The sequence below is a fragment of the Sapajus apella genome, unplaced genomic scaffold (assembly GCF_009761245.1).
Source record: "Sapajus apella isolate SASKATOON/1434 unplaced genomic scaffold, GSC_monkey_1.0 scaffold144, whole genome shotgun sequence".
Lineage (NCBI taxonomy): Eukaryota > Metazoa > Chordata > Mammalia > Primates > Cebidae > Sapajus > Sapajus apella.
This window is the reverse complement of record NW_022437084.1, coordinates 1,727,920-1,752,360: the sequence shown is the minus strand read 5'-3', so window position 1 is coordinate 1,752,360 and position 24,441 is coordinate 1,727,920. Positions and strand designations below refer to the sequence as shown.

The window sequence follows — 24,441 nt, the reverse complement described above, 5'->3', positions numbered from 1 at the left end:
TGGGGTTTCACCATGTTGGCCAGGCTGGTCTCGAACTCCTGACCTCAAGTAATCGGTTGCTTTGGGCTCCCAAAGTGCTTGGATTACAGGCGTGAGCCACCATGCCCAGCCCCAATACTTCTTTAACAACAGAGAGATAAAAAGCATTTTTCAGGTCAGATCAGGGTGATGGGGAGGGGTCTGAGTGATGGGGATGGGTCAGGATTACAGGCAAGGGGGGTCAGTGTGATGGGGAGGGGTCAGGGTTACAGGCAAGGAATCAGGGTGATGGGGAGGGGTCAGGGTGATGTGGGGCGTCAGTGCGATGGGGAGGGGTCAGAGTTACAGGCAAGGAATCAGGGTGATGGGGAGAGGTAAGGGTGATGGGGGCTGTCAGTGTGATGGGGAGGGGTCAGGGTTACAGGCAAGGCATCAGAGTGACGGGAGAGGGCTTAGAGTGGCAGGAAACCGGTTAGAGTGAGAGGGGAGGGGCGTCCCCAACGGAGGAGGGTGCAGAGTGACAGATGAGGTGTCAGATTTGCAAACTGACAAAAGATTTGCCATGTGGAAGAGGAAGGGTCAAAAAGCCTGACATAAGAAGGGTCAGGGTAACACGAGAGATGTCAGACTGACGGAGGGGCCATAGCACTGTCTGATGGGGGCGTCACACTGACTGCCGAGGGAGCACCTGAACTCCACCAATCAACAGGAGCATTCGCTCCCGCGTGGAAGGGACAGCCAATCAGAGTGCGCAGCCGTGAGTAACGTCACCGGCTGCCGGGCAGACACCCCTCAATGAGTCGCCCGCAGACCCAGCTCTCTGTCACCTCGTGAGCCTGGTGCCTCAGTGGCAGCACAAGTCCTGGGGCTGACCAGGGGCTGGGAACTCCTGCTAGGGAGGCCACCCTGATAGGGGATGGGGAGAGAATGGGCGGAGAGACAACTGAAGAGACAGGGATGGGGAGACAGAGATAGAAAGAGACAGGGAGAAAAGGAGACACAGAGACAAAGGTGGAGAGACTGACATAGAGAGAGACAGAGAGACAGAGACAGACAATGGCAGAGAGGGGAGAGACAGACAGAGATGGAGAGACAGAGAGACAAAGGCAGAGAGGGGAGACAGAGATAGAGACAGAGAGACAAAGGCAGAGATCAGGAGACAGAGACAGAGAGACAAAAGCAGAGATGGGGAGACAAGAGATGGAGAGACAGAGACACAGATATGAACACAGAGACGGGGCGGGTGGGGAAATAGGGATGGGAAGAGAAAGATGGGGAAAGAGAGAGAGGAGGAGGGACAGACAGAGATGGGGCCTAGAAGGGGGAGAGAGGTGGACTGAGACGAGAGTGAGATGGGAAGCAGGAGCGCAGAGAGGCGGGAGGGAGGGCAGCCCTGACTCAGAGGGGGCCAGTGCAGCCCCAGGAGGGAACCCCAGAAGCAGGGAGTGGAACTGAGAGAGAGCGATGACTTCTCAGACTGAGAGACTGGGGGGCAAGGGAGTTCTCTGGCATCAGTGGCGGGTGACAAAGACAGTAGCCAAGAAAGCCAAAGCCATGCCGAGGGTTAGATGGACTGCAGAGCCCTAGGAGACAGCCCAAGAGATGCCCTGACCTAGGGTGGATATGCCAGGCTCTGCTCCCCCGCTGTTGGCACCTGAGGGTCTTCCTCCCCACCTGCCCTAGGTTGTATGTGAAAGCGCATCTTTAGAGAGGGGTGAAATTTCCCAGCTTCCAAGTCCTTACATAGTGGCATCTTTTTTTTTTTTTTTTTACTCTGTCACCCAGGCTGGAGTGCAATGGGGTGATCTTGGCTCACTGCAATCTCTGCCTCCCGGGTTCAAGTGATTCCTGCTTCAGCCTCCCAAAGTGCTGGGATTACAGGCGTGAGCCACTCGGCCAATAGCGGCGTCTTATACAATGCTTTGCTCTTGCTTAATTTTGTGCAGACCTGACCTAAGATGCCTTGGGGGGGGCGGGGATACTGCACCCCCACACTGCAACTAGACCAGAGGGAAGATGCAGAGTGAAAAGGGAGAGGAACCGACATGAACAGGAAATCAAGACATAAGAACCAGACCAGATGCCAAGAGAGGCCACCAAGATGCAGAAACCTCATGAAGGGGCGTCTGCATTGACTTGGAGAGTGGGAAAGATAAAGGGCAGGTGGGAAGGAGCAGAGAAGGCGGCAGAGAGAGCCTCCAACATGAGAGGGGGGCCTGGGGAAGGCCCAGGGGCAGATCCAAGAGGCAAGAGAAGAAGAGGTGAGGGGGATGTACAGGGCAAATGACTATGGGTCCCCTGGTCACAGAGGGAAAGGAGGTCCCACAGAACTCAGGGGAGTGCCTGTGAGTTTCATTTCTAGGAAGTGGGGGCAGGTGGGCAGCTGGTTTTACTACTGGCTGGTGTCTAGGCTACTCTTGGGAGACCTCTGGAGCTCAGAGAGTGAATTCCCTGAGGGCTAGAATCTTGGCTGTCCTGTAACTGGGTTCACACAGGGCAGACCTTGCACTGTGGCTGCCTGCACTTCACGGGGGCTCTGTGCATTTATTGAATTAATGGAAACAGGACTTGCTCTAATTAGTTTATCAGAGATTTATACTCAGTCTGATATGGTAGTGTGGGGGTCTCGTGTTTCGGGGTCTCTGGGCATACACAGGGATCACTGGTGAGTCATGGTGGACTTCCTTTTTTTTTTGAGACGGAGTTTTGTTTTGCTCTGTCGCCAAGGCTAGAGTGCAATGGGGTGATCTCAGCTCACCACAACCTCTGCCTCCCGGGTTCAAGTGATTCTCCTCCTTCAGCCTCCCAAGTAGCTGGGATTACAGGCATGCACCACCGTGCGCAGCTAATTTTTGTAATTTTAATAGGACAGGGTTTCACCATGTGGGCCAGGCTGGTCTCAAACTCCTGACCTCGGGTGATCCACCCACCTTGGCCTCCCAAAATGCTGGGATTACAGGTATGAGCCACCATGCCCGGCTGACAGATGGGGTTTAGTAGAGACGGGGTTTTGCCATGTTGCGCATGCTGGTTTTGAACTACTGAGCTCCAGGGATCTGCCAGCCTCAGCCTTCCAAAGTGCTAGAATTACAGGTGTGAGCCGCTGTACCCGGGCCTGAAAATCTTTTTAACCTTACAATGATATAGGACAGTGGTTCCCAGTTAGAGGTAGTCTTGCCCCCCACGGGACATTGGGTGATATTTGCTGCTGGCATCCAGATGGTAGAGGCCAGGAATGCTGCTAAACCCTACAATGCCTAGGACAGGCTTCCACAACGAAGAATTACACAGCCCCCAATACAGGCAATTGTGGCTATTTGCAGTAGTTATGTTCTATGGGGTTGCCACACATTTCCCTCAGCCAATCAATACATAACCTTGTTTTGTGCGTGTTTCTGTTGAAGGATGCCTTATTTAATATACACTGTTGATTCATTCACAGCCAACGCCTGGCCAACAGCGCTCTCACTCATGCCTGAATGAAGCTTCTCTAACATACGTATTCTCTCCATAAGGCACATCACGGCCTTCTCACACGTAGGAACACTAGACAGCTCTTCAGCACCATGCTTGGGGGACCTTTTAAACACTGATATCACCACTAAAAAGCCCAAGGATGCAAAGCACATGGCACTAAATAGACCGAGAAAAGACACTTGTTCACAGTATAGGAGCCGAAATGAGAAGGCAGCCTCATTCCGCCTCGTCGGGAGCCCGCACATAGGGCTACTCCAGATTTTTCTGTTTTGCCCATGTCCAAGAATAACCACAAAAACCCTTCCTGTATTGATCCTGCGGTTCTAATAAATTTCAGCAAGCAGGCGAATTCGCAAACACAGAATCTGGGGATCATGAGGGCAAACCGTTTCAGCAGTGTGGATGCTAGAAACCACGACGCAGAGGAGGAGGTCTTGGACTTCGGTTCTGTCTGATTAGATACACACTTGCCGAGAGGTCTCAGGCAAGTCAATGCAAATCTCTAAGACTGTTTCATCTTCCGCAAAATGGGAACATGCATGCTCTCGCTCTCTCTGTCTCTGTACTGCCCTTTCCTTCTTTGTAGGTGGTTGTGAAGAAGTTTGCTGAGGAATTATGAGGGTTTGCTGCCAGGTGAGTGAGGATAGAAGATCACAGGAGGAAACTGTGACAAAAAAGGTAAGAGCCCAGGGGAGGTAGATTTGAACTCCACATAAGGAATAAGTTTTGTTTTGTTTTGTTTTGAGATGGAGTTTTGCTCTTGTCACCCAGGCTGGAGTGCAATGGAGCAATCTTGGCTCACTGAAACCTCCGCCTCCGGGGTTCAAGTGATTCTCTCACCTCAGCCTCCTGAGTAGCTGGGATTACAGGCACCTTCCACATCTGGTTAATTTTTGTATTTTTAGTAGAGGTGGGGTTTCTTCATGTTAGGCTGGTCTCAAACTCCTGACCTCAGGTGATCTGCCCACCTCAGCTTCCCAAAGTGCTTGGATTACAGGTGCGAGCCACCGCACCTGGCCAGGAAGTTTGTTAAAAACCCATCCACACCGGGCACGATGGCTCACGCCTGTAATCCCAGCACTTTGGGAGGCTGAGGCAGGTGGATCACCTAAGGTCAGGAGTTTGAGATCAGCCTGACCAATATGGTGAAACACTGTCTTTAAAAATACAAAAAAAAAAACAACCCATCCACATATAGACTAACTGTGACAGGCAGTGGTGAGCTCCTTATCTTCAGAGGCATTCAAGAACAGACTGGAAAAGGACTGTCTCAAGAAAGAGAAAGAGAAAGAAAGAGGCAGTAGAGAGGATTACGAAATAAGAACTGATGTCTGGACTAGATTCCAAACAATGTCCCCAAGGGATGGCCTCGGAGTCTGTGAAACTCAGAGCCAGATGTGAAGTTTCAAAAACTCCAGGGTGCGAGTTTTGGGGAATGGGGGAAGGACTTGCCTTAGATCAGAGAAACCATCTAGAAAAACATCTCTGAGACTAGGGAAATGGGGAAAGATGGAAACCTCTATTTGTGGAGAGCCTGCTGTGCTGGGATTCATCAATTTAATCCTCCTAAGAACCAGCAAGGTCAGCTTTAATAGTCTTTTGCAGAGCAGGAAACTGAGTTGCAGAGAAATTAAGTGAGTTAGAGGAAGTCAGGATATGAAGCCACATCCTCCCGGCTCTAATGGCCATTTACCTTGGAACTTGGGGAGAGGTGGGCATGGGAATATGGCCCTAACAGACTCAAGGATTGCAACTTCCTTGAGAATCCAAGGACTGGTGTAAAATGAAGACTTGTTACCCACAGGACACCTTGCCATGCCCTGAGAGGTGGCCAAGGACCTTCTGCCTCTAAATCAGAAAGAAATTCCAGGAGTCCTGGTACAAAATTTGTCTCCTGCTCTTGATTTTTATAAAAGCATGAGACTCTCCAGAGCACAGTGCAGTTTCTAACATCCACACTGTGGAAAGACTTCAGCGGTCCCGTGCACTTGTAGAGGAAAAAAACCCATGTGTTCATTTTCATTACCCTCCAACAAAAACTCAACCTTTCCTCAATTAAATATGTAAGCGGCAAACCATGCTCGTTTCATCAGGACCCATGCCTGTATCCCCAGCAGGAATCACAGATATTTCCATATCCCATCACAGTGGTGCAGATTTCCCAAAATAGTGTTTATGCTCCTCGTGATTTTGAAATTAGAGTTGTTAAGATCCAGCGCCAGTGTCTACCATGTTGACAAAAAAAGATGATATTGTGATATCACAAATTTTGCTTTAGAAAAATATTTTGAGAACTATATTTTAGCGTAACTGGCCTCTTTTGTTATCCTTTCATGTTATGCATTTATAAGCATTATTCTGAGAAGGACTATGGCAGCTTGCCAAAGAGATCCATGACCCCCTAAAAGCCAAAGGACCCAGTTTTAGAGTCAATGGACCCCTGACCACTAGGTGGTGGATGTGGCTGGAGGATGGGGCCTGCGCAGAGAAGAAGGAAGCGGGAAGGGAGGGGTAAGGCAGAGTGTGGCTTCCAGAGGAGACAGCCGGAGGGTCAGGGGTGGCACTGGCGGGCCTGGTGAGGAATGTGTAGAAGGGAAGGCACACAGCCCAGTGCAGTAGGGGTGACAGCCAGGAAGGTGCCAGCAGGACCCCACCAGGATAGCCAGAGCTGTGGCAGGACCATGGGTTCAGAGGGCTGCCTTCCTGGGTTAAAATCCCTCCTCCTTCCTTGAGCCTCAGTTTCCCCCTCTGTAAATGGGCTAACAACCTGGTGTACCTCCAAGGATGAGTCTAAGGAATAAATGAGATAATTTATAAAATTCGGTGTCTGGCATGGTGGCTCACACCTGTAATCCCAGCACCCTGGGGGGCCGAGGCAGGTGGATCACTTGAGGCCAGGAGTTCGAGACCAGCCTGGCCATCATGGCAAAATCCTGTCTCTGCTAAAAATACAAAAATTAGACAGCTATAGTGGTGCACAACTGTAATCTCAGCTACTCAGGAGGCTGAGGCAGGAGAATCACTTGAACCCAGGAGGCAGAGGCTGCAGTGAGCCAATATCGCCCCACTGTAGTCCAGCCTGGGCAACAGAGTGAGACTCTGTCTCAAAATAAATAAATGAAAATTAAAAAATAAAATGCAGTTTCCCTCAAATTATCAACACGCCCTCCAGGTCAGCCTCTTATTGTGGGGAGAGGGAGACAGAGTGGCCACAGAGATGACCATTCATATTTTCATAAGTACTATGTGTTGGGCATCTATTATTATGCCAGGGGAGACTCTATCTGTGACACCATTTTGTGTTCCCTGAGACCTTTGAGATGGGACGCAGAAGGATCGAAAGAGGCAGGGGAAGAGAGCAAGTATGACAGCAGGGGTGGAAAGTGGAGGCAGAAAAGGACAGAGATGGGATTTGGGGGAAAGGGGATAAGGAGGAAAGGAGGTCCCTAAAGCTGAGAGAAAGGAGGGAACCCTAGGAGGCGTGTCGCCTCTCCAGGACCAGCCTAAAGCAAAGGGGCGTCAGGAGGGTTTTGGAAAGAGAGACGCTCCAGGTTGGTGTGTGAACCGCGGCTCCCCTGCAAGTTTCTTCCCACACCAGGCCGCCTACCTCAGTGGCAAAAAAGCCTTTGGGTCGGTGTTTGCCCAGGGAGGCGAGGCCACCGGGCCCAGGGCTCTCGCTTGCACTGATGGTCTGTTGAGCTGCGGCCAGGATTTCGTCCAGTTTGTCTAGGGGGAGATGAAGAGGGGTAGCAAGACAACAAAATGAAGTTTGCCTTGACCTCGGCCGCAGAGACCAGAGCTGCCGCCCGCAGTTCATCCAGCACCTGGATCGACCAGGAAAGGGAAGGGAAGCCCTGTCTGGGTCCAGGTGGACAGGCAGTCCCGCCTGGGGACACGCTCTCCCAGCCCGGAGGGCAGCAGCCAGGGTGGGAAGGGGTGCGGGCGAGGAACGGGGCAGCATCGGGGGAGGACGGGCGGAGGGAGGGGAGGGATCGTGGCCTCGCTGGGGCAGGAAGGTGAGGGGCGCCGTGGGGTTCATGGTGGGACGGGGATGCAGCAGATGTCGGGGCTGGGGGCCCCGCAGCCCGAGGGGCAGGGCTGGGCCGTCTTACTGAGAGCCATCTGATACACGGTCCGCTTTTTCTCCATGCTGGGCACCGGCGCCGGCTGCTGCTCGTACTCTGTGGGCAAAGGACACGGATGAAGCCCAGGGAGCCCCCGGGGGCGGGGCGGAGCGGGCTCGGCCAGTGGGCGTGGCCAGCAGGTGCCGGCCAGTGGGCGTGGCCAGCGGGCGCGCATGCGCGAGAGGGGCAATGAGGGGCCGGGTGCGGGGAGGGGCGAGTCCGCCGGCGGGGTCGGGAGACGGGGGCCCTCCCGCCAGTCCTGTGCCCACTCACCACTCTTCTTCTTCCAGGGGGAGACTAGCCCGGGGGAGAGGCAGTAGAGGAGCCAAGAGTTAGGACGTCAGGGAAAGGCGAGGGGTCCCCTCTCTGGAAGCCCACCTCCCTCGGGGCCCCGGGGTGGGGGCGGTCAGCTGTCCGACCTGCTCCCTGTCAGGGGAAGTGGGAACCCCAGGTCCACTCGGCCTCCTCTGGAGGGAGGGGCTCGCTTTCCTCTGTTATTGGGGGTTGTGGGGAGCTGGTAGAGGGAGAGATGTTGAATGAGGGTTGGGGGTGAGGTGGGACAGAAGGAAGGAGACAGAGAGACCCGTAGAGAGGGCCACATACAGACCCTGAGAGAGACCCCAACAGAGAAACAGATACAAGAGCACAGAGGAAAGTCGTCTCTCAGACACCCCTTCCCAGCGACACACACACAGGCCAGAGTCCGACCCATGGACTAGGGACAGGATAAGGACAAGGACCCTCGGTGACTAACAACACTAACGAACTCAAGGTGTGGTCCGGCCCCCCTTCTCTCCCCCCCCCGGCCCCCTGGCTGCAGCAGCCCCGCAGGCTCACCCATCTCCTCCAACTCTGAGGTCATAGATTTGGAACGCAGGGAGATGGTTGGGGGCGGCAGCCGCTTGGCCTGCTGGGGTGCTGAAAAGGTGATGGGGGGAGGCATCAGTATAATGGGGGAGACGCCCCCACCACCCTCTACCCACTACAGGGCTCCCAGGGCTCAGAGGATAGCCACTGCCAGGGTGAGCCCTCCCTGCCTCAGTTTCTCCCCACAAGAGACACGGAGAAGCAGGGCTGGGGAAGGGAAGGCCTTGGGCAGCAGCGACCAGCCCTGGGGCTCCCATGGGCCTGAGCCTGGTAGCAGTGGGGTGTCTGCGAGAATGGTCACAGGAGTACCTTTCTTGTGCACTGCCTCATCCATGTCCGGGTGCCTGGTGACCATCACCACCTTCACCATCAGCGTGTTGCCCCCCTGACGGATCATGTTCACCACCTGTCGGTGGCCGACTTTCACCACGTTCTGCCCGTTCACCTGTGGCACAGACATCCCCAGATCACATCAAGTGGATGCGGGGAGGGGTACCTGCAGCTTCAGACACCCCCTCAACGAGGATGCCTCCTGCACTACCCTGTCCATGGCCCTCTGGGCCATGTTCCCCTCCCTCTGATCCTTCATACCACTGCCTCCCTGGGCAAGCCCCCTTTCCCACCCTCCCTGGCCCCAGGGTAGGGGAAGAGGCTCAGCCTACCCTACTCACCTCCCCCTCCCTCCTTGTCCCCAGTATTTATTTACTTTTATTTATTTATTTTTGAGACAGAGTTTCACTCTTGTTGCCCAGGCTGGAGTGCAATGGCGTGACCTTGGCTCACCACAACCTCTGCCTCCAGGGTTCAAGCGATTCTCCTGCCTCAGCCTCCTGAGTAGCTGGGATTGCAGGCATGCGCCATCACACCTGGCTAATTTTGTATTTTTAGTAGAGAAGGGGTTTCTCTATGTTGGTCAGGCTGGTCTCAAACTCCCAACCTCAGGTGATCTGCCCACCTCGGCCTCCCAAAGTGCTAGGATTACCGGTGGGAGCCACTGCGCCTGGTGACTTTCATTTTTAAAAGACAGAGTCTCTCTCTGTCACCCAGGTTGCTGTTCAGTGGCACAATCATGGCTCACTGTAGCCTGGACTTCCTGGGCTCAAGCAATCCTCCCACCTCAGCCTCCTGAATAGCTGGGACCTCAGGCATGCAGCACCACACTCGGCTCATTTTTTTTTTTTTAAGAGACAGGGTCTTGCTATGCTGCCCAGGTTGATCTCAAACTTCTGGGCTCAAGCGATCCACTTGCTTCAGCCTCCCAACGCACTAGGATTGCAGGCGTGAACCACTGGGCCTGGCTGTCCCCTGGTATTGTGTATGTGTGTTGGGGACAGCTCTGTGTCACTCTTTTGAGATGCCTCAGAGGCCTTTGGATGAAATTGCTGGAGAAAGCGGAGGCTGGCTGGAGGGTAAGCAGGGGGCTAGGAAGTCTGGTGCCAAAGGAGGATAAAACTGGGCAGTCAGATCCCGGTGTGGATCATGAGGGTGTCTGGGAACTTGTCACCAGTTTCCCTGGGAAGAGAAGGGGTCCGGACTCACCTCGATGAGGAAGTCTCCCATTCGCAGTCCAGCTCGCCATGCCACACCACCCTCGTCCACCGACTCCAGGTACTGCAGCGCCGGGAAGGCCGGGGTAGGGGTGAACTCCTCGATGGGGGTCTGCGCTGCAGACAGGGAGGAGCCGGCGGGGTCGGAGGGGAGGGGGTGGAGAGGCCGAGCAGGGGATGGGGCTCAGACCCAAGTCACAGAGGCCTCACCGCAGCTGAGGGACCAGCACCCCGGGGTGGGGTGGTGGGCAGGCTGGGGTCCCTTTCCCTTTTGAGCCCCCTGACCCAGCCCTGATTCTGGGGTCACAGAACCCTTCTCCCGTCCCCTCCCCGGCTGGCACTCACCCTTGGCCCCCCGGAGCACGAACCCAAACCCCTCACTGTCCTTCTTCTGCAGCAAGACTGTCTTCTCCTTAATGATGTAATCGCTGGCAGGGAGGCAGGAGAAATGGGGGGGCGGGGGGAGTGGAGAAGAAATCATGAGACACAGAGCCTGTCCCCCACCCAGCAACCCAGAGACCAGAGCTCCTGCTCCAGGGGCATTAATCGCACCTCCTAGGATCTCTGTCACCCACTCTGTGTGTGTATGCTAGCAGCAGCCCTGACAGGCTTCCCCCTCGGAGCCAGCATGCTCCCACTTCCTCTCTCCTCATTCATCCATCCATGCCTCCATCCACCCATCCATTCAGCGCCAGGCACGGTGGGGAGGATGGGGAGAAGAGCCTCCAGATTACCAGACAGCTGGGCTTGGGTCCCTTCTAGTCACTTCCTGCCTGTGACCTTGAGCCCATAACTTTAACCTTCTGCGCCTCAGTTCCCTCGTCTATAATGGGGTGTGATCACAGACCTTACCTGATGGGATTGTGGTGGGAGTCCAGTGGGGGCAATACACATATAGTATTTGGTACAATGCCTGGCACATAGTAGGTGCTCAGTATGATCTGCTCACTGTGCTTAGGTCAGGGTGTTAAGTCAAGAGGATGCATGTACTTTGATGATACCCCTCAAAATGCCTTTACTGTATATATATATATATATATATATACAGTAAAGGTGGCCCTTTCATATATAATATATACGTCACCTCCCAAGGACTCCACGTACATGATAAAATTGCTTATTCTGTACTGCTCAATATGGTGGCCACTAGGAGCATGTGGCTATTTTTATGAAAGCTAATCAAAATCATACGGAAAAATTCAATTCCTCAGTCACAGTGGCCGTATTTCAAAGTGTGCAGAAGCTGCACGCGGCTGGTGGCCACCACGCTGGACAGTGCAGATATAGAACATTTCCATTGCTGCAAAGCTCCCCGCGAACGGCACTGTCTTCTGTATTCCCTGGTGCATCCCAAATGGAGCTCCTGCATGCAGTCAGCATATTCTATTATAGTAAAATGCAAAGCACCATGAATATGGCTGGTAGTCTCCAGTAAAGCCACCAAATGCCACCAGCACATTTGGGTAAGGCTCACGTACCCAGGAAATGTCAATGAAACTCAGATACAGTTCATTTATCTCAACGCTCACTCAAACAGCCCCAAACCCCTGACATCACCACTGTACACCTCAGGAATACACATCCATTCCATCCCAGAGGATCTGACACTCTGGTCTACAGCAGGGATACTCAGACACCCTGGCTGCAACCCCACTGCCTTCAGAATACCCAAGATCACCCAGAAGTCACTAGAATGCGTGCTCTGCTGTGCCCAGCATCCTAGGGGTCTAAAGCCTGTCCCAGGGCATAACCATATAGCACCTCCCACCCTCACAATCCCAGAGTATTCCAACAATACCCAGATCCCATGTGGCCCTAATATACTCCAATAATAGCCAAGCATGCTCCCCAGTTACCTACCCCCACAAATTCAGCAAAACAGCCCTCCTGGAATACTCCAGTATGTTTCAGCAACCCCACACATCCCAGTATGTTCCAATAATAACTCCCTTCACTCGGATCTCATTATATTCCCATAACACGCCCCCTGAACACATACCTCCCAGCACACGCCAATAATACCTACTGTGCTCCACTGTATTTGGGTACTACCCCCTACAAGCACCCCTGTATGCTCCCAGAACCCCAATGGCTCCCCTTATAAAATCCATACATTTGCACCATGGCGACAGGGTTCTAGACGTGCACATGTCCTCCCTTCCTGCCACCACCCTCCTTGTGGCGCCTCAGTGCACCCAACACCATGAGTGTCCACATGTACGTAATCCAGCAACAATCCTTGCTCGGAGTTCATCACAGTCCAGTAAACTCATCCACACCATACCTGCCAGGTCTTCCTCCCTTGGATGGAGAGGTATTGGCAGCAAAAAAGGGAAGGGGCTGAAAGGGGTGGGTGAGGTGGGGAGAAGGGAGAAGGGAAGGGAGGAAAAAGGGGCCAAGAAGGCTGGAACAGCAAGTGGACAGGGAAACTGGACATGGAAATTGACTCAGAGGTCAGAGCTGCCTGTTTCTGACCATGCATTCTGTGACATGCTCATTCTCATCTCCCTACCCTACCCCTCCTCCAACATCCCTTCCAGGTCTCCATGGCCCCCCAGCAGCCAGCAGCAGCCTTCCTCACTGGTGGCAACCTCACTTTCTTTCACTTATTCCACAAATCCCTCCCTTCCTTCATCTTTCTCCCTGCCTTCTGGAATCTCTCTCTTGCCCCCTCATCAGCCTCATACCCCATATATAAGCCTTCCCCAAATGTCAGCCAATATAATTAATAAAACTCCCATGTCGATATGCCAAGAAAGAGAATTTGCCATGGGCTGGGCAGTATTGAAACCTTCACACATAGATCATTAAATTTTCTCCTCATAAGCAGCCTTAGGGTAGGGATACGTACCGGTTCAACTTTATGTATTTGTTTATATTTTTTTGAGACAGGGTCTCTCTCTTGCCCAGGCTGGAGTGCAGTGGCACAATCACGGTTCACTGCTGCCTGAAACTCCTGGGCTCAAAGGATCCTCCAACTTCAGCCTCCCAAATACCTAGGACTACAGGTGCATGCCACCATGTCCAACTAATTAAAAAAAAAAATATATATATATATATATATTTTTTTTTTGGTAGAGATGAAGTCTCACTATCTTTCTCATGCTGGTCTTGAACTCCTAGGCTTAAGCAGTCCTCCCACCTCTGCCTCCCAAAGTGTTGGGATTACAGGCATGAGCCATGACACTGGGCCCTAGTTTCACTGTATAGGAGGAAACAGAGGCACAGAAAGGTTAAGTAACTTGTCCAAGGTCACACAGTGAGTACCACTCTTCAACAATACCCAAGAGAACACTTGGGTAACTGCAGTGGTAATACCCTCCACTCCACAGCACTGAAATACCTCGAGCATATATATCCACCTGCTCCAAATCCACCCTGAGCTCGGCCCTGCAGCACCTGGAGTTTATCCCAGGGTGTGGCAGGAACATTATCGCACTATTGCTGAATGCCAGCCACCATGCCAAGCACTTTGCATTTATACATTTCCATTTGTGTATTCAGTTAGTCCTTACAATAACCCTGGGAAGGGCTGTTATTCTTCCCATTTTATAGATGGGGAAACTGAGGCACAGAGCAATAACTTGGTCAAAATGACACCAGCTAGAAAATCGTCAAAGCCAAGGTTTGAATTCACCAGAGACAACTTAGATATAGCAGTGGTGATCTGAGGCGGGGAGGGGGGGTTTACTAACTACATCCAGACCTGTTCTGTTCCTGCCTCTTAACCACCCCTTATCCTACACATGTTCCATTTCCCTCTCTGCTCCAGGACTCCTCCCCAACCCCCAGCTAGGGCATAGGCAGGGTTTCCCTCATCCCACCAGTCTCCTTGGACTTTCCAACTGGTCTCTTGCTCCCACAGCTCCATGTACCCCTAAACTCCCTCTCCCCAACTCCTGTGTACCCCTCTTCTCTGCCCCTCACTCCCTGCTCCTCCATGCCATCTTGAGGTTACATATGCCCTAACCCACCCCCCTCAACCCTAACTCCCACAAGCTCCCCTCACACCCCAAGGAGCCATCCCCCGACTTCCCTGGTCGCCCAGACACACCCCACACTCCTTTCCCCCAAAGCATCCTCCTCAGACCTCTGTGACCTCCTCACCCCTGTCCTGTCACCTCTCCCTTGTCTCTTGGCCTCATCCCTCCCACACCCTCTTGCACCTCTGTAAGTAACCTCAATGGCTCCCCTAAAGCACCCCTGGTCCCTTTCATGCTCCCCAGGCACCCTTTTTCGCAACGGTGGAAACCTTTACCTATTTCTGCCCCCTCGACTCACTTCATCACACGCCCTCCCACCTGCGTTTACTGGCGGCTGCGTTTCATTTACATTCCCTGCGTCCTCTCGGTGCTCTCACCCTACAGCCCAAATCCCCACCCCCAAATCCTCCCCACATTCCCCAGTTCTCCGCTTGGAACCCTCCGGGCTCCAGCCTCCACCCCTCCCCCACTTCAGTATCCCCGCTCTCCGGTTCCAGGCTCAAGCCTGCACCTCTTGCCCAGCCCCCTCTAGCCCCTCCCCCTCGCCCCCATCTTGGCTGCCCACGCAGCATCCCATTCATGCTCCCTCCGGCTGACTACCTGCCCTGCAGGAGCTCACACAATGCTTTTCCCCAGGCCAACCCTCAGCGACCCCGAGCGGCCTCCCGAGCTCGGAGGCCAGCTATTGTTCACTGGATCCCACACACAGGGGCACCGCAGCGGCCTGCGCTCCCCTCCTTCCCCCCCCCCCGCCCCCCCGCCCCCCCCCCCCACCCCGGGCCCGCCAGCCCAGGGCCTGCTGCTGTGCACGCCGCACCCCCAACCCCACACTTAGCCCCTCCCCGTGTACCCGCGTCCACGGCCTGCCCAGAGGCCCCACACAGGGACGCCAGCCCCCCTCCCCATGCTGAGAAGTGTCACAAACAAGCGGATGCGGCTCCCCATGCAGCTCAGCCAGGGCTCAGAACAAGAGCCCCACTTGGGCAGAGGGCAGAGCCAGTAGCTTAAGTGCCCCTGACATGCACAGACCCCTGGGGACAGGGGCAGGGGGGAGGAGCACATGTGGACAGAGACACAGGATGGACCCTCGAAGTAGGGACCTGTGGGGGAGGGGCAGGCCAGGCCCAGGAGGGTAGGTGTTGGGAAGCACAGCCGCAGTCCCTGGGACAGACCCACTCCAGCACACACACCACACACCACACACACAGAGTCCCAGACAGCTTCGCTGTCGCTCCAAGTCATACAGAGACAGACGCTGTCACACAGAGACACACAGATGGACACAGTTGGGGGGTGGGCTCGGAGCCCACCATCTCTCCATTTCTCTCACTCACACACACGTCTCACACACGCACGAGGCTGCAGGCAGTAACACACACGCACATCGACACAGCCACACTGACACACGCACCGTCGCACAGTGACACGCAGCGGAAAAAGAGGAGGGGAGGGGAAGCCGGGGGCGGGATGCGTGTGTGATGGAGGGGGGAATGACTGTGAATGGGAGAGAGGGGTATGAATGGGGGGACTTGCCAACTCCGTGAGGAGGTGTGGGGATGTGGGGATCAGAGGGACAGGGGCCTGGGATGTAGGCGGATGCGGGTAAGCCATGGTAGCTCACCACAGGGAGGGCTCCGGGAAGTGGGGGCGCTAAGGGCTGCAGAAAGGCAAGTGGGTTCCAAATCCTGGAGGGGGATCAGTTTGGGGGGCCTGCTGGGAGGAAAGTCTGGGGGAAGAGCGGAGGGGGGCCTGGAAGGGCCTGTGAGGGGGTGGAGGAAAAGATTCCCAGGGCCGCTGAGTGCGTATTGGGTGGGAGGTTGGGGAGAGGGGTCCAGGGAGGGAGATGGAGAGGAGAAGGGTTGAGACGAGGGTCCAGAAAGGGGTTTCGGGCTGAGAGAAGGTTAGGGAAGAGGAGCGGAGGGGAAGGGGCGGGTTGGGGGAGGGGGAAGGGCCCTGGGGCTGGGGATTAGCGGCGGGGGAGGGTCGCCACCGCGGGCCGGGGCCTGCTGGCCGGGCCGCAAAGCAGGGGGCAGCGCGCTCCGTTACCTGTAGATGTACCAGACGCTGCGCCGCCGGGGCCCCAGGGCTGGCCAGCTGGAGGACAGCGCGGGGGGGCGGCTGCGGCAGGGAGCTCCCACCGGGGCCGCCTCCGAGACCCCCGCCGCCGACCGCAGACAAAGCCATCGCCGCCGCGGCCCCAGCCCCGGCCCGGGTCCCGGTGCCGGCCGCCCCCGCCGCCGCCGCCGCCGCCGCGTCCCCGTCCCCGCTCGGCCGAACCCCCGTGTCCGGGCCCCCAGGCCCCGCCTCATGCTGACCCGCGCCGGGAGGGGGGAGGGGGAGGGGGCGCGCACCCCCCCCGCGGGAGGGAGGGCAGGGCCGGGGGCTCACATGCCAGGCGGCGCGGGGGCGCGGGGGCGCGGGGCGCGGGGTCGGGCCGCGGCGGTAGCGCGAAGACCGCGGACGGCGCCGGCTTCAGCACCGCGGACAGCTCCGGAGGCGGGCGGCAGGCGCGAGGCTTAACCCCTTGGCGTCCTGCGCCGGGCGGCGGAGGGGGCCGGGCAGGGGGGAGGGGGCCGGGAGGGGAACGCGGGGGCCCCCTTGGCGGGAGAAGGGGGAGGGGCGAGGCTAGGAGGGGGGAGGAGAAGGGGGAGGCACTTCCGGTCTGAGCCCCCCCTTAACCCCCCTCCCCCCCTCCAGAGCCCTCCCGCGCAGGTGCAGAGCGAGAGAGCGCGGGGAGAGGGACGCACAACATCACACAAGATGCCTCGCAGCCGCGTGCACGGACGCGCGGACGGAGCCCCGCTTCCCGGGCAGGGACACCGCGGGTGAGAGAGGCCCCAGGCGGGGACGCGCAGCCCACCACGACAGACCAACACACAACGCACCTCGACACAGTCGGAAAGGAAGGCCGGGCCATTCAGACTGGGCCCCACGGCCGTGAGCGACACCCCTCCTCCACCAAAGAAGCCCAGGCGGAGGGGCGAACACACCCCCACGGCTCCGCGAAAGAGGGTGGACCCCCGAGCCAGCGCGAGGAGAGGGCGTCACACGCCAGGAGGGGGGACACATGGAAGGATCGCCCATCTCCGGCAGGGAGGCCGGGGTTGGGCCCTGGCAGCAGGGCACACCGCAAGGCACAGGCCAGGCCAGCACAGACAGGGTCCGGGAGTAGCGGGGAAGCAGGAGGAGGGGAGGCTCCGGCGCACCACACACAGAGCAGCACGTGGGAGCCAGCGAGAGGCACGGAGGAGTAGGGGAGGAAGCCCATTGACGAGACAGAGTAGGAGACGGGACCACCCCCATTCAGCTGGTAGAGCAAGTGACCCCCACAGACGGAGGCCAAGGAAAGACCCAGAGAGACGCTGGTAGACAAGAAGCACAGGCTGACATGGAAGCTCGGGGTGGGGTGTGTACCCCAATACTCACCCGGTGCCCAGAGCCGGAGACATGCCAGGCAAACACGCACAACGGTCAAGCGCCTCAGACACTCGGGGCGCAGGGTGGCACCCCAGCCCCACCCTCTCTCCCCATGTTGCCATTTCTCTGTCCCTCCCATTCCTGACCCATCCCCACTGGCCAGAACACAGACACGTAGGTTTGGACACATTTAATGGAAGAATACTACGCACAAGGGGACCATTCCCTGGATTGGAGGGAGCAGCAGAGGAGAGTGTCGTATTTTAGACACCAAATTATGACCCTCCCTCCCCCACAGCCCTGTCCTTCTGGAGGCCCAAGCCCTGGAATCCTCCCCTCCTCTGCCCTTCCCTCCCCCAACATCCCAGGTCCTGAATCTCAGATCAGTCAGACAGACACACATGCATGCACACACATTCCTCTGAGAGTGCACACACAGTGACATGCACAGAGAGGGACAGATGTGTGCAGAGACCCACCTGTCCGTGTGTGTGAGCAGACTCACTGACATGCCCTGCAGTGCTTGCCCACAGATTCAGAGAGACACAGATGTGCAGAGCCAGCCCACAGTCATCATAGCCACACAGGCCCCGGTATGTACAGAACAGGGCAGACCCTCCAGCCCCGGGCATAGGTACATGTACATCCAGGCCACACATGCACACAGATGCGTGTCATGCACACCTACAGAGACACACGTTCACACACCGGGAAACCGCAGCTCTGGTCGTGCACACACACGTCCATACACCGCCCCCAGGCACCCCGTCTTTCCCTCCTGACCCCATCCCCTCCCTGCCCCTCCCCTCTCACCTCCCTGGGCCAATCCCATCGATTAAGCTTCCGAAGCAAGTCAGCCAGCAGCCAGGGAGGGGAAAGGTGTCAGTGTACCCCTCTCCTCACCCCCATCCCACCCAGCCCTGACTACACCCTCCCCACACCAGTGCATGGGACACACACTCCCACTGCACGTGACTGCACAGAGATGGGGCACAAGAAGGAGACAAGGGCCTCCAGCCAGCCAGACATAAGAACTCCCCAGGCCCCTAGGCATCCCCACCCTGCCCTGGCCACTCCATTGGTCTCTGGCGACCCCAGAGCTGGGCAGTCTTAGTGGCTGTGGAAGATGGTTTGGGGTTGGGTTGGGCTGTGCTGTCTGAAGCTAATTCTGGCTTCTCCCACCCCTGGATCAAATTTTAGAAGGAGGAGATTAGAAAGGGGGCTTAGAGGTAATGGGAAATATTTAAAGGCATAAATTGTGAAGGGAACTTGGGGTGAGGGGGGTCACCTGAGGGTGTAAGGACATTTACCTTGGGGCATCAAAGCTGTCGTAGGAGCCCACGGTATAATGCCGGAAGAGTCTCTTTGCCTTGTCACTGCGGCTTTCTGCAGGGGGACAACAGACAACCTTGGACTCTTGCGGAAACCACAAGCCCAACCCAGAGCTCCTGGCCCAAGGCTTCCCATTACCTCCCAGCACCTACCCCCATCAAGAAAGGGAAAGAAATGGACATGGGAATCCTAAGGTCCACTGAGCACAGCTGGAGGTTCTGCATTACCTTGCTTGCTCTCCTGAGAGCGATTGGCCACCTCTTCCAGGCAGTCAGAGGGGAACCAGCCAACGCGACCTTTGACCTGGCCTTCCCAGAAGCCTCCTTCCCCGATGCTAAGCACTGGTTGGGGAACAGGGACACAGATACATTTCTGCGTTTCTGTGCTGCCCCTCAGCTGGCAACACATTCAACTTATAGCCTTCCCCAGTTACCAGCTCCTGGCCAAGGGCATCCTTAATAAACAACTGAGGAAGGGGGGAGGAGCTTGGGGGAGAACCAAATCATGTCACTCTTGCCTTCTAGCTTCTGGATCCAGTGGGGACCAGAGGCACTGGGGAAGAGGGCTGTGTTCCATGACATGGTCTTCCCACGTTAGGGGCAGGTCCACGATTGGTCCTCGTCTCCCCTGGTAACTGGTCACAGCTCAGCTGCGTAATTTCCCTACACCATCCTAGGCTCTGTGGACTTAGATCACGGATGGAGGGACAAGCTCTACCTCACCCTCCCACCACTGTCCCCACCACCTCCCAAAGTCTCCTTGCCACTTAATCTATTGTCCTTTGTCCCCAGACCCCTCTGTTTCTCTTTGCCTCTCCTGGCTCTAGAAGGGAGAAGAGATTAGAATCACCTGTTTCCTTCTCTCCCTCTCCCTAATGGAAACTGCTTCCCCCTGCCAGACCTCCCAGGTTCTACCGCTTCCCCATTTAGCAAACATCACTGACTGCCTGTTGCATGCCGGGTGCTGAAGTACAGAGATGCATGACAAGAACAGCTAATGTTTATCTAGCTCTCACCTGGGCCAGGACCCTAAGAGAGGGCACTTTCATTATCCCCCTTTTACTGATAGGAACACTGAGGCTTGGAGAGCCAAGATAATTTGCTGAAGATTACAAGGCTAGTAACGGACAGATCTGGATTTGAACACTGCTCAGTCTGCTTCCAGGGGTCATGCTTTCAGTGACTCAGGAGCTGTTACCTCTCTGTCCCAGAGCTTTGCTGCATGACAATGGCACCAGTGACAACACATTGCCTTCCATTTCCTAGGCATTTTTCATGACTCTGCCCCCATTCAGCCCTTCACATATTTTCCTTTCTCATTCAACCCTTCCTTACACCTACCTAAGTAACGACTGTTTTTCCATTTTATAGACAAAACTGAAGCAAATGTGGAGAAAACCCTGCCTGGAGATGGCTCCAGCTATGCTAGGGGGTGGAGTTGGGGCCATCAGATGTGTTCCCTTCCACAAACTGCCTCCCTTGAGAGCCTCTGGGGAGACAAAATGAGGGGAAGCTGAAAGTCTTGGAAGAGAGCAGGAGATGGGGTGTCAATGGAACTGGGTTCTTGTCTGGTTCTGCCATGCCTGGCTTGGTGGTCTTGTGATCAATCATTTGTTCACTGAAAAAATACTTATTTAGTGCTAGTCATGAGTCAGGTGCCAGGGTAGACACTGCTGAATATAGTCGATGTTGTTCCTTCCTTTGAGAAGCTTCCAAACCAGCAGCCAGTAGGGGCAAACTGTGTAAGTGACTGCATGATTGGGAGGTGGGGGTCAGAGCGCAAGAGAAAAGAAGAGGGTGTTTGGAGAGAAGCCAGATGGGAGCGTATAGCTTACATATGGCAAAGGGGTCCAGCGAAGTGTCCCTGAGGGTGACATATAGGCTGAGACCTGAAGCATCCTAGAAGCTGGGGAGGCAAAGAGAGCGTGGAAGAGTTCTCCAGGCAGAAGGAACGGCATGTTTGAAAGCTTTGGTGTACAAGAGGGCTTGGGGCACTGGAGGGTTGGGGGGGCTTGGAGAATTGGAGTATTGGGGGCTTAGAGGATTGGGAGGTTTGGAGGATTGGAGGGCTCAGGGCATTGGGGGATTGGAGGGCTTGGGCATTGGAAGATTGGAGGGTTTAGGGTATTGGGGGAATAAAGGGCTCAGAGCATTGGGGGACTGGCGGGCTTGGGACACTGGGAGATTGGAGGGCTTGAGATATTGGGGCATTGGAGGGCCTGGGGCATTGGAGGATTGGAGGGCTTGGGGCATTCGGGGACTGGCGGGCTTGGGACACTGGGAGATTGGAGGGCTTGAGATATTGGGGCATTGGAGGGCTTGGGGCATTAGAGGATTGGAGGGCCTAGGGCATTGGAGGATTGGAGGGCTTGGGGCATTCGGGGACTGGTGGGCTTGGGACACTGGGAGATTGGAGGGCTTGAGACATTGGGGGATTGGAGGGCTTGGGGCATTAGAGGATTGGAGGACTTGGGGCATTGGAGGATTGGGGGATTTGGGGGATTGGAGGATTGGAGGACTTGGGGCATTGGAGGATTGGGGGTTTGGGGGATTGGAGGACTTGGGGCATTGGAGGATTGGGGGGTTTGGGGTATGGGAGAATTGGAGGACTTGGGGTATTGGAGGATTGGGGGGTTTGGGGGACTGGAGGATTGGAGGGTTTAGGGCACTGGAGGATTGGAGGACTTGGGGCATTGGAAGATTGGGGGGTTTGGGGGATTGGAGGGCTTGGGGCATTGGAGGATTGGGGGATTTGGGGCCTTGGGGTAACGGAGGGCTTGTAGCATTGGAGGATTGGAGAGAAGGATGAGGTCCCTGGAACCTTGTAGGTGAAGGGAAGAGTCTCATGAGATGAGGTTGGCGAGGTGGGCAGGGAGGCAGCTTGGAGGCCACATTAAGGCTTTGGGCTTTGATTATGAGAGTAGAGGGAGTCTGCTACCTCATCGGGCTGTGTGAAGCTCGGTGACATCGTGGATGTGGGCGTGCTTTGAGGCAATTAAGTCCCTTTTAATGGAAGATGAGGATATAAAAACAGAAGGCAGTGGGTTCTCCCCTGCATTGAAGCCTTGAGCGTGTAGCTCGGCAAGATACTGCCCATGGTCCTCTGCCTGCCTGGAAGGGCCTTTACCTCCGGCCTCAGCTCACCATTCTTTTCTCCCATCAACCCCCCCCGCCACGTGCCTGCTTCCCAGGCAGCCAGCCCTGAAGAAGCTGCACCTGGCCCCCACAGTGGCTCCTGAATTTGATCATTCATTCACTCAATATGTGTATATTGAAACCTCGTGTAGGCTGGGTCATTAAACTAAGCCCTAGGACCATTGACTTATGACCTCACCTACAGGAACTCAGGCTATGGGAAGAGAGGCTACGAAACACATGCGGTTATGCGGCCCACCTGATGCTCGGATCCCTGAATGCCCTTCAAGGCCTCACTCAGGTTCATCCTCTATGATAGGACCCTCCTTGCTTATCCAGGGGCCCGAGTCTCTGTCCTCTAAGTGGCTAAAATAGGGACCACTTAGGAAAATGATGGCTTTTTCTTTTTTGAGATGGAGTTTCACTCTTGTCACCCAGGCTGGAGTGCAGTGGCACAATCTTGGCTCACTGCAGCCTCCTGCTCCTGGATTCAAGCTATTCTGCCTCGGCCTCTCAAGTAGCTGGGATTATAGGTGCACACCACCACACCTGGCTTTTTTTTTTTTTTTTTTTTCAGTAGAGATGGGGAGTCACCATGTTGGCCAGGCTGGTCTCGAACTCCTGATCTCAGGTGAGCCACACCCGACTTGGCCTCCCAGTGTTGGGATTACAGGCATGAGCCACCTTGCCTGGCCAAATGATGGCTCATATATGGCACTTGTTATGTAGGAAACATTGGGCTAAGTGCTTCACATCATCTGGCTCCTCTAATCCTCATGAGGGTCCCATTTTACAGATGAAGAAACTGAGGCCCAGAGAAATCATTTGGTCGAGGTCACCCCGCTAAGAAGTGGTAGGGTCAGGATTCGAACCCAGGCTGCTTGGCTCTCAACCTCTATACTGCTCGGCTCCTGGGCAGCCTAGAGTCTGGCAAAGAATTATTCGATGCCTCATATTAACAGCCACACCTGCTGCACGTGGTCGTCTCTAAAGCATCCTTCTATCCGAGAACACGTCAGCAGCCCTGCAAAGTCTACAAGCAGGGACAACTGGCATCGCTTTCCAGATGACGGAAAAACCGAAGGGAGGTGAATCCCGATTACGGCGGCCACCGTTTTGGGAGCCCTCACCACGACCGGTTGTCTTACGTTTGCCAACTCATTGGGGCCATCTCTCAGTTGAGGACCCCTGGGCAGATGCAGGAGGCAAAGTTAAGGCTGCTCTGCCTCAGGCTTCACACCAGGTGGGCTTGGACTGGGGGCCTTGGGCAAGTGGCTTCACCTGTGTGCGGCTCTGTTCCTTCAACTATGCAATGGGGCCCCGTGACCCCCCTCCCCAGAAAGGGCCATCAGGAGTCTAATGAGACGATTTGGTGAAACGTTCCAGCCATGCCCTGCACACAGCATCGGCGTCCCACAAATGCTCACTTCACTTCCTTTGCCTCAGCACTGCCTCCTGACAGGGTTATCTTAGCTACACTCTATGCTTCTTCAAGGCTCAAGGGGCATCCCGGGGCTCTCTGAGTTCTCCAGAGTGCATGAGGTACTCCAGCTGCCCAAGAATGGTCCGCTGTCTGCTCCACCTCCTCCCTGATGGCCCCCGCAGCCCAGCCCCATCCCTGCTTCCACCCGGCATACCTTTGATCTTCTCGCCCTTGCTCAGGGAGATCTCCCCCTCGGCTTGGGCCTGGTACGATTTCACAGCCATGAAGGAGCGTCCGGGTACCGCCGAGTACAGCTTCCTCCGCCTCCCGCGGCTGCCCAGGGAGCCCCCAGGGCCCCCTGAGCCCCCCGTGCCCCCAGCTGGCCCTTCCCGGGGTGTCCCGCTGGAGCTGCGTACACAGAGGGCATGAGAGGCAGGGGAGGGTGGAGGGAAGGGACACCTCTAGGAGGACAGAGGTCCTTGGGTGGGGGAGGATGGAGCATCAGGGTGGGGGGTAGGGGTTTCCCAGCACTGGCATCCTCAGGGGAAGAGGGCATTTGGGGGCTCCCTCTGCCTGCCCACAGCTGCCCCCCCAGCCCCCTCTCCTGCCTCCTGGCTTCCGGCTCTGCCCCTCCCACGGTCCTGTGCGCACCGCCTGATTCAGCTTCCTGAGGCTGAGCTGGGACTGTGTCATCCCTCTGCTCACGAGCCTTCCGCAACTCCCGGCTTCCTCCTGGGTCAGCTCCAACTCCTCTGCCCGCTGTTGCCAGCCTCTCTCCCACTTCCTCGGGACTCGCCTGGCTGGCCTCCACCTCCCTCTCACCCTCCTCTAGCCAGGTGGGCCTCCTGACCCTAGAATGCCCCCCACCCCCTCCTCAGCCTCCCTCCAGCGTGACCTCTCTGTCCACCCCTCACCGCCAAGTCCCTGCCACACCCTGATCCTCTTCCTGCTCAGCTTCCTCCACCTTACTCTGTCATTCTGTCTGTCCTCAAGGGCTGGGACCTATGTTTATTTGGGGTACCCCCTGCCTGGGGCCCCTGTTGTGGAGCAGATGCCCAGCTAACATGTGGTGCTCTGGAGATGGAGTCGGGACAGTACCTCCCAAGGACCGTACTTTACCCCAGAATGACACTAGGGACTTGGATGGATGGGGACGCA

The 24,441-nt window shown here is 56.0% G+C and overlaps 1 protein-coding gene across 5 annotated transcripts in view; it reads right to left on the bottom strand.

Annotated features, from left to right (window-relative positions):
• Window positions 1-24,441, bottom strand: part of SHANK1 (SH3 and multiple ankyrin repeat domains 1) — a 58,441-nt gene that overhangs the window by 16,923 nt on the left and 17,077 nt on the right. For 3 of the 5 annotated variants that reach the window (XR_004264592.1, XM_032264556.1, XM_032264553.1), the window contains exons 12-22: window positions 23,498-23,691; window positions 18,954-19,067; window positions 18,705-18,780; window positions 18,208-18,234; window positions 10,340-10,422; window positions 9,987-10,111; window positions 8,757-8,892; window positions 8,418-8,498; window positions 7,854-7,877; window positions 7,569-7,637; window positions 7,064-7,182 (exon numbers count right to left, since the gene is read on the bottom strand). Coding sequence is in view for 4 of the 5 variants with exons in the window: in XM_032264556.1 (XP_032120447.1) it covers window positions 7,064-7,182; window positions 7,569-7,637; window positions 7,854-7,877; window positions 8,418-8,498; window positions 8,757-8,892; window positions 9,987-10,111; window positions 10,340-10,422; window positions 18,208-18,234; window positions 18,705-18,780; window positions 18,954-19,067; window positions 23,498-23,691 (1,048 nt within the window). In the remaining variant the exon portion in view is untranslated. The remainder of the gene's footprint in view (window positions 1-7,063; window positions 7,183-7,568; window positions 7,638-7,853; window positions 7,878-8,417; window positions 8,499-8,756; window positions 8,893-9,986; window positions 10,112-10,339; window positions 10,423-18,207; window positions 18,235-18,704; window positions 18,781-18,953; window positions 19,068-23,497; window positions 23,692-24,441) is intronic. The other 2 variants (XM_032264554.1, XM_032264555.1) reach the window with 2 other exon arrangements.